The sequence below is a fragment of the Scomber japonicus genome, chromosome 16 (assembly GCF_027409825.1).
Source record: "Scomber japonicus isolate fScoJap1 chromosome 16, fScoJap1.pri, whole genome shotgun sequence".
NCBI lineage: Eukaryota > Metazoa > Chordata > Actinopteri > Scombriformes > Scombridae > Scomber > Scomber japonicus.
The window spans coordinates 4,563,081-4,572,400 of NC_070593.1; the positions used below are offsets into that span (position 1 = coordinate 4,563,081).

Here is a 9,320-nt window from a genome sequence, read left to right on the forward strand (position 1 = left end):
GGGGGTATGTATGAGCAAATGTGAATGAGAAGAGCTTTACTGAGGTTAGAAATCAAGTGAGAAGTTGGTGAATTCTCCATTGACTTGTATAGAGACGGTCGCCCCCTGGTGGCCTTTTGATAGAAGGCAGCTCTAAGTTACATCCGCGTTGGCCTCATTTCAGAGGACCAGAACTCCCGCCTGGCTCAGACACATGACCTGTTTTCTTGACCTTTCAACTGCATCTTACTTTATTCTTCAGCTGATAGAGTCTGCAGTCAGACTAGTAGACTAGTAGTCCTAGTAGATGGAGCAGTCTGAAACCTCAGAGCTTTTCTTGTACATTTTAAAATTTTGCTGGAAGTGGAGATAAGTGTCAAAAATGTACAGGAGAAGTTAACAAGTTGAAGAGCTGGAAAAATATTAAGCTAATCACTATTTCCACTCCATATGTTGTCTTTGAAAATGTTTTTATTCTATTTTCCTTTTAGTTTATTGTACATAATTTAATTGAATTGAATCTCAAATTATGTTTAAATTCTATGTATTGTCTTTTCGCCTTATTTTACCTTATTTTTGTTGTTATTATCATTATTATAAGGAAGGTTTTATATTCCATTCTATTTTACTTTTATTGTACCCACCTGACTCTGTGCCAGTGTTACGGCCCTGCATGTTTGTGTACAGTATGTCTTCATTTTTGGTTTTCTGATTGGGTTCCTGATTGTTGCGGTATGTTCCTGTTCAGCGCTCCAATCCCAATCCATCAGCGGCTGAGTTTATAAATGTTTTGCCAGTCTGTCATTCAGCGAGTCTGGATCCGAGTCAGTTTGCTTTGCACCATTGCTTGGCTTTGTTAGTACAGAGCTTAGTACGAAGCGATTGGCTTCTTGTTAGTGTGTTTGTGACTTGTGTCCGGATACTGGGCCAGGACTAGTTTTCTTGTTTTTGCTGATTCTACATGCACCTAGCATTTTTTGTTAGACTAACCAGGATTAGGGGTGCTCTTCATATTCTATTTTTTTTTTAACCTCACCATTAGACGAGATGTATATAGCTTTATTTTTGTTGTTTTCTTAATTTCGATAGACATTAAGCTCCAGTTTAGGAGTCTTCTTTGTGTTATATTTGTTTATTGATTTATGTAGCATCCACCGGCCCCTTTTTCCCTTTTGGATAATTGTTTTCCTCCGTTTTGTATTTTTATAATTTTGTTTAACTTTGGCTAATAAATACTTTTTATTTCAACCTCAACATCTTGTTCTATATTGCTTCCCTTTCCCTTGGCCAGTCTTAAGAGGGAATCTATGAGTGAATGTGAATGAGAAGAGCTCAGAGACAGACCTGTTTTCTTCAGCTTTCAACTGCATGTTACTGTCTTCCGCTGATAGTCTGCAGTCAGTGGAAAGCCAGAGAAAGATCAAGAAGGCCTTCCACATCTGACCCCAAAGACAAAGTATTACTATTCCTATGGTCCCATGGTTGCATCCCATATCATATGAATACCTGTCTTCAAGTGACCAATGTCCCGTACTTGCATATAACTATGTTAACTGAGTAAATACACCTATGCAAATATGAGATCAAAGTAATATTCCCAAGATCAAGAATGAAATGTCAACTTCAAATAAATAAATACTAATAAATTGTCATTTTTATTTTTGTGTATACATCAAACTTGCAACAAAGATGTCTATTGTAAAGAAATTTAGCAAAAGTAGGAAGTTAGAGTCCAGATGTTTCATGTATTTAAAGCCCCATCCAAAAAACTAAACAACAAACACATAAAAACAGCTCTGCAGAATGTTGCTTCTTATGTATAGGGTTTGTTTTCACATTCATCTGCTGATAATTAAAAGTTTTTCTGTGATCACTGAAAATTAGATTTTAAGGGGCGGGCCTACGACCAGGATTTGTGACATCTTAAATAGTTTAGAAATCAATGTAATGGACCTTACATATATTAAAAATTACATATATACCTATGTTTACAGAGTCTATAATTTTTTATGAGGGAGAAGGAGATAAAATTTTAAGGATTTTAATAACAATAATAAAACTTGTATTTGTATGGCACTTTTCAAACTCTCAGTACTTTCCATAGACAGCAATATAATTTAAAAAAAAATCATTATTTCGAGATAGTATCTCATAATAATTTACATGATCTTTTTTCCCCCTATCATATTGTTGGAAATGGGCTTCCATTCAAACACATAAAAACATACTTATATCATGTTTTTGAGAGGATCTTTATTTTTATTCTCTGCTGTGCTGTCACTGCGACCACCAAAGTCCATTTACACCAGGAGGGGAATCTATAGACGGTGTAAATACATTAAATCATAAAACCTTTAATTTCAAACGGTTATTTTACATTTTTACAACACCTAGCAAATATTTAAAACATATCACTGCCTTTAAATATTTAAAAGCCAATCAACCGTGCGCACACAATTAAAACTGAGCGTAATCCCGACACGCGTCCCCCCCTCCGGCTTGAGTTGGTATCGCCCGTGTCTCCCCTTCCAGCATCAGACGCACATGTTGGGTGTGTTGTGCTGAAGGATTTCACTCACTATTTCAGCCTTTTGCAAGCCGGTGTGTGCTGTCACGCTGCTGTTTGCTGTCCACAGAGAGCAGAGACAATGAGATAAGTCAGACAGTCACAGAGAAACACTTTAAATATCCGAGTTATTGTATAAAAAAGCACTTTGAGAGGAGGTGAAGAGGCTTGACACGCGTCTCCACCGGCGGCGTGGCTGCTACTCTTGGACCTCCACTGGTACTATATAGGTATGTACACCGAGCACACACTGTCTGAATGAGTGTGTTTAAACACCAGAGAGGCTGTTTCATTTAGGAAATCTTTAATAAAGCATGCACGTGTCTCACAGCGTTTGTTAAAGTCAAAGTTTGCTGCTGTAGCATTGCTCTGTTAGCTCTCAGCTGTCAACATGTGAGAGGCTCTGCAGGCAAAAAAAAAATACAGATTAAACCTTTAACTCACAGTCAGAGGGAGGAGTGAGGTGATTGCTAGGGTTGATTGGTAGTATTAGATCAGGAGTTGGCTGCTGTTTTGGTGATAAAGAAAGCGGGGGTAAACAAAAATGCTAGCCGGCTGCTGCTGCTCAGCTGTGCCACGTAGCTAACCTGGCTAATGGGAGGAGGAGGAGGAGGAGGAGAGCAGCAGCTGGGGAAGTTCTGCACAATCACTGCTGGATGCTGCTGCAGATCATCATCATCATCATCATCATCATGGTCATCAGCAGCAGTGTATACTTACTCAAACACTATACTTTACTTGTGCATTTCCATTTTATTCAGCTTTATATTCACACATGTCAGAGGTGATTGCTATAGTTTCTCCTCCTCTACATTTATCTGACAGCTGATTTAGGGTGAGTTAGGGTAATATGGGGCATTCACTAATGTGGGACATCTAAGCTCCAGTACATTTACCTTTTTTTCTATTCAATTATTTTAAATATAACTAGTATAAGCCAGTATACTGTGTAAATTATATGGTTGAAAATGACACGTGAACATAAAGCCTACTAAACCTATTTTAGTTTTTTTTTAACCTAAAAACTGTTGGCCTATGACATTAAATGACCAAATATGGGCATGCACATTCAGATAAGGCTGCTTTGTGTAAATTAAAGTATTTCTAAGCCTAAAAAATAGTTTCCCAGATTATAAAATCTACAAATTCTGAAGCAATTTGCTATAAGCAACATTAACAAAGTACCATCTTCCTTTTGAATACAATATATAATATAATAAAATTGTCTTCTGATTTAACAAGGAAACATCTCAGGGATTTTATAATGATATTAAGTGTTGATGTAATGTATTGGATTCATATGTAAATAAGGTAAACAAGTCAGAATTGCAGAAAGTGTCCCACATTACCCTGATCCTCCCTATCAGCATACTTATAATCTTATTTATGGATTCTTATATATCAGTTTTACATTAGAGGAAAGTAAATATGCACTTTAAACCTTAAGTACTATTTCAGGTACCTGTGCTTTTCCATTGTATGTTACTTTATGCTTAACCCTCCTGTTGTTCTCAGGTCAAGGAAGGACAGGAGGAAGGAGGAAAAGAGGAAGGAAGCAAGGGAAAAAGAAGGAAAGGGAGGGAGGGAGGGAGGGAGGGAGGGAGGAAGGAAGGAAGTACAGAGGAAATAAATAAGGAAGGAAAGGAAACGAGGGAAGGAGGAAGGAAACGAGGGAGGGCGGGAGGAAGGAAAGGGAGGAAGGAAGGAAGGAGGAACAGAGGAAATAAGAAAGGAAGGGAGGAAGAGGAAAGGGAGGGAGGGAGGAAGGAAGGACAGAGGAAAGGAGGGAGGAAGGAAAGGAGGGAGGGAGGAAGGAAGTAAGGGCGGAAGGAAGGTAGGAGGGAGGGAAGAAAGGTGGACAGAAGGAAGGAAGGAAGAAAGGAGGAAGGAATGAAGAACAGAAGGAAGGGAGAAAGGGAAGGAAAGAAGGACATACGGAAGGAAGGAGGGGAGGAAAGAAAGATAGAAGGAGGAAGGAAGGAAGGAAGGAAGGACAGAAGGAACAGTCAAAACAGAGGGGGTCAATTTGACCCGGGAGGACGACAGGAGCGTTAATAATCCCAAACGGACGTTACAGAACTTTAAATGTCTTTTTTTTTTCCCATCAGGCTTTGAGACTCGCGTCGTGCCACCATGAGCCCCAAAATATGCAAGAACTGCGGCGGCTCGGACATCGATGTGGATCAGGCGCGAGGCGACGCCGTCTGTATGACGTGCGGCTCCGTGCTGGAGGACAACATCATCGTGTCCGAGGTGGAGTTCGTAGAGACGGGAGGAGGAGGATCATCGGCCGTTGGACAGTTTGTCTCTGCAGACGGTGAGAACGAGACGAAGCTGTATATAAGAGTCCATGATGTGGTTTAGTTTCCTTCCTTCCTTCCTTCTTTCTCCCTTCCTCCCTCCCGCCTACCTCCCTTCCTTCCTTCCTTTCTTCCTTCTTTTCCTTCCTTCTTTCTTTCCTCCCTTCCTTCCCCCTTCCTTCCTTCTTCCTTTCTTCTTTCCTTTCCTCCCTTCCTCCCTTCCTTCCTTCCTTCCTTCCTTCCTTCCTTCCTTCCTTCCTTCCTTCCTTCCTTCCTTCCTTTCCATCTTTCATTCCTGTCTACCCTTCCTTCTTTCCTTTCCTCCCTTCCTTCCTTCCTTTCTTCCTTCTTTTCCTTCCTTCTTTCTTTCCTCCCTCCCTTCCTTCTTTCCTTTCCCTTCCTCCCTTCCTCCCTTCCTCCCTTCCTTCCTTCCTTCCTTCCTTCCTTCCTTCATTCCTTTCCGTCTTTCATTCCTGTCTACTCTTCCTTCTCCTCCTTTTCCTCCCTTTCTTCCTTCCTTCCTTCCTTCCTTTCTTCTCCTTCTTTCCTCCCTGCCTCCTTCCTTCCTTCCTTTCTTCTCCTTCTTTCCTCCCTGCCTCCTTCCTTCCTTCCTTCCTTTCTTCTCCTTCTTTCCTCCCTGCCTCCTTCCTTCCTTCCTTCCTTCCTCATTTCTTTCCTTCTTTCCTCCCTCCCTCCCTCCCTCCCTCCTACCTTCCTTCCTTCCTTATTTCTTTCCTTCCTTCCCTCTTTCCTCCCTCCCTTCCTTCCTCCTTTCCTTTCTTCTTCCTTCATTTCATCCTTCCTTCCTTCTTCCTTCCTTCTTTCCTTCCTTCCTCCTTCCTTCATTTCATCCTTCCTTCCTCCCTTACTTCCTTCTTCCTCCCTTCCTTCCTTGACTCGAGGACAACAGGAGGGTTAATATGGGTAACCATGGAGATCAGGAAACATTTACAGTATCAGTATAAGTCCACTTAAATCCACTGTAGTTTTTAAAGATATATTTTTAAATATTGCCAACCCTTATTCATCACGGACCCTCCTGCTGATGTGAACATTGACCAGAGAGTGTACGGTGGCCTTCAGGGACAAAGACCAAAAAAAGAAAATCCAAATACTTTCAGCTGAAAAGGTTTACCTGCCTGTCTGACATTTTTAAAATTGATTTATCTGACAGACGAAGCTTTTACAGGAGTCTGTTTGGTGTTGATTGTGAGAGATGACTCATCAGAAACGAACAGTGAACACAACACTGACACATCATGACATGTTGAACCCTTACATGCTGTTCAGGGTCAAATTGGACCCATTTTTTACATTAGAGAGCTGTAAAAACACCATATACACATTTCTGTTAGCCGGTCGTCTCCTAATGTGAGAGTTAGAGGTTTCATCGAGTTCTTTAAGATGTTTTAGCTGCTAGCAGATCATAAAGTGGGAGGGAGGGAGGAAGGGAGGGAGGGAGGGAGGAAGGGAGGAAAGGAGGGAAGGATGGAGGGAAGGAAGGAAGGAAAGAAAGAAGGGAGGAAGGAAAGGAAGGAAGGAAGGAAGGTAGGCGGGAGGGAGGGAGAAGGAGGGAGGGAGGGAGGGAAGGATGGAAGGAAAGAAAGAAGGGAGGAAAGGAAGGAAGGTAGGTGGGAGGGAGGGAGAAGGAAGGGAAGGGAAGGAAAGGAAGGAAGGTAGGCGGGAGGGAGGGAGAAGGAAGGAAGGAAAGAAGGAAGGGAGGAAGAAAAGGAAGGAAGAAAGGTAGGCGGGAGGGAGGGAGAAGGAAGGAAGGAAGGGAAGGATGGAGGGAGGGAAGGAAGGAAGGAGGAAAGGAAGGAAAGAAAGAAGGGAGGAAAGGAAGGAAGGAAGGAAGGAAGGAAAGGAAAGAATGAAGGAAGGACCATTTTTAACATAATCCTCTAATATATTCTTTTTTCCCCCTTTTAAGATTAATCAAACATTCATTAATGACTGATGGAGAATTTATGAATGTGAATTAATGTAGAGATTAATTATGAGTCAGACTATGAACAGCATGTTAAAGGGTTAAAGTTGATATATTTAACTTATTTCCACGTCTGGCAGTTACTGATCAACATTCATTAGGAGTCATGTTTGTGTCTGTTTTTACTCTCTACCAACTCCTGAGGGAAATATCTTAAATACTGTGTGTGTGTGTGTGTGTGTGTGTGTGTGTTGAGTGCTGAGCAGGTAGAGTACTGTGGTGTTTTACAGCTTTTACTGTTTAATAAATGAAACTATGAGAGCTGAGAATGAACCAAAACAGTAAAGTTGCAGCTATTAGTGAATAAATGCAGAATAAGCTTGGTAGCTGTAGTTTACGAGGTGCACCTGAATGCACCATGAAGTGTCTTTTTACCAAAATAGAAAATCTATTTGTGGCAGGTTGCTATAAATGAATGAATGAATGAATGAATGGATGAATGAATGAATGGATGAATGAATGAATGAATGAATGGGGAGAAACCTGCATTTTATAGACTGACTGACTGAATATTGGATTGATTGATAAAATAGAGTTAAAATCTAATTAATTGATCCTGAAAAGAAACTTAAAGTCTCCTTCCACTCAACAAATATGTTTAAAAAAAAAATCATTTATTGCACTTAAATTCACAGTATATACAATAATCAATGTTAAGAAACTGCACCAATTAACGTCTAATTAGTAGATATGTAAAGTTTTTATTGCGGTAGATATTTTTTTCTTTCTTTCTTACATCAAACTTTATGAAATGATGTGATGCCGACAATCATAAAACGTGTTTCTGAAGCATTGAAATCATCCTTTTAAATGATTTATTTCTTCTTTTTATGACTTTTATCTGTTAAGGTTAAGATGTAAACATTAAGAGTCGGTGGTTTTCCACTTGTCCAGTTGAAACGTGTGTTTATATGGAAACAGCTCGGCTCTTATGTAACTGTGTGTGTGTGTGTGTGTGTGGCTGCATATCTCGGTGTGTAACTTTTACCTCCACATTATCTCTGACCTTCAGCCGCAGGACGTTTCTCTGCTGCTGACTCAGCACCAGATTCACCTGTTTAGACGTGTCTGTGTTGTAGTTCCTCTGATCGTCCACCAGAGGGCGCTGTGCTGCTTCACACTGTGCTGCTTCACACTGTGCTGCTTCACACTGTGCTGCTTCCACCTGTTCAGGACACTTCAGTGCATTTTATATTGTTTGAGATTTATTTTTGTATTCTGGCAAAAAAAGCCCCATTTATATTTAGAGCTATAAAGATTTGTTCATTAGTTGATTGACATAAAATTAAATGCCAACTATTGATTTGATTTATTGACATTTTTCAAGCAAAACCTCCAAACAGCTTCTCAAATATGAAGATTTGCTGCTTTTTCTCCTGTTTTACATCATTATAAATTTGTTGAAAATGAATCCATTAAAGCCAAGAAAAAGGTCTATTAACCAAAATGAGTTATTATTTAATAATTAAGTTTAATAAGTTATTTTAATTAAATGTGTTTTCAGACTCTTAACCCTTAAACAGACAACGTGCACCAGGAGATACAGACTCTTTAACCTTTGTGTTGTCCTCCCGGGTCCTTCCTCTGTCCTTCCTTCCTTCCTTCCTTCCTTCCTTCCTTCCTTCCTTCCTTCCGTCCTTCCTTCCGTCCTTCCTTCCTTCCTTCCTCCTTTCCTTCATCTGTCTGTCCTTCCTTCCTTCCTTCCTTAGATCTAAGTTCAGCTGTTAGGATAAATGTTCCCCTCCTTCTGTCCTTTCTCCCTTCCTTCATCTGTCCTTCCTTTCTTTCTTCCTTCCTCCTCCCTCCCTCCTTCCTTTCCTTCCTTCTCCCTTCCTCCCTCCTTTCCTTCCTTCTCCCTTCCTCCCTCCTTTCCTTCCTTCTTCCTTCCTCCCTCCTTGCCTTCCTTCTTCCTCCCTCCTTTCCTTCCTTCTTCCCTCCTACCTTCCTTCCTTCTTCCCTCCTTTCCTTCCTTCCTTCCTTCTTTCCTCCTTTCCTTCCTTCCTTCCTTCTTTCCTTCCTTCCTTCCTTCCTTACTTTAGGTGCAAATGACATAACTAGTAAGGACTGCCTGTTTAAGGGTTAATATACATTTCTGTGTGTTTTGTGTCTTCAGGTGGAAACAAGAATCCCTCTTTTGGAGACGGACACTTCACAGGTGTGGGCAGAGAGTCTCGAGCTCAGACGCTGCAGAGAGGTGAGTGACCAGCAGAGGGCGCCACTTACTTACTTTCTACTTTATACCAGACTCCAGATATTTGTTCCTCTTCAGTCTGAAAGTAGCTCATCTCTAAAAGTGTGACTCTCTTATTACTTTAACCCTCCTGCTGTCCTCGAGAGAAGGAAAGGAGGGAGGAAGAAGGAAGGAAAGTAGGGAGGGACGAAGGATAGAAGGAAGGAAAGGAGGAAGGAAGGAAGGAAGGAAGGAAGGACAGAGAAAGAAGGAAGGAAGGAAGAAAGGTAGAAGGGAGGAAGGGAGGACAGAAGGAAG

General features: G+C 40.9%; 1 protein-coding gene across 1 annotated transcript in view; it reads left to right on the plus strand.

The window, feature by feature from the left end:
• The first annotated feature begins 4,678 nt into the window (after positions 1-4,678).
• Positions 4,679-9,320, plus strand: part of LOC128375815 (transcription factor IIIB 90 kDa subunit-like) — a 68,231-nt gene continuing 63,589 nt past the window's right edge. The window contains exons 1-2 of the mRNA XM_053336230.1: positions 4,679-4,862; positions 8,946-9,026. Of these exons, the coding sequence (XP_053192205.1) occupies positions 4,679-4,862; positions 8,946-9,026 (265 nt within the window). The remainder of the gene's footprint in view (positions 4,863-8,945; positions 9,027-9,320) is intronic.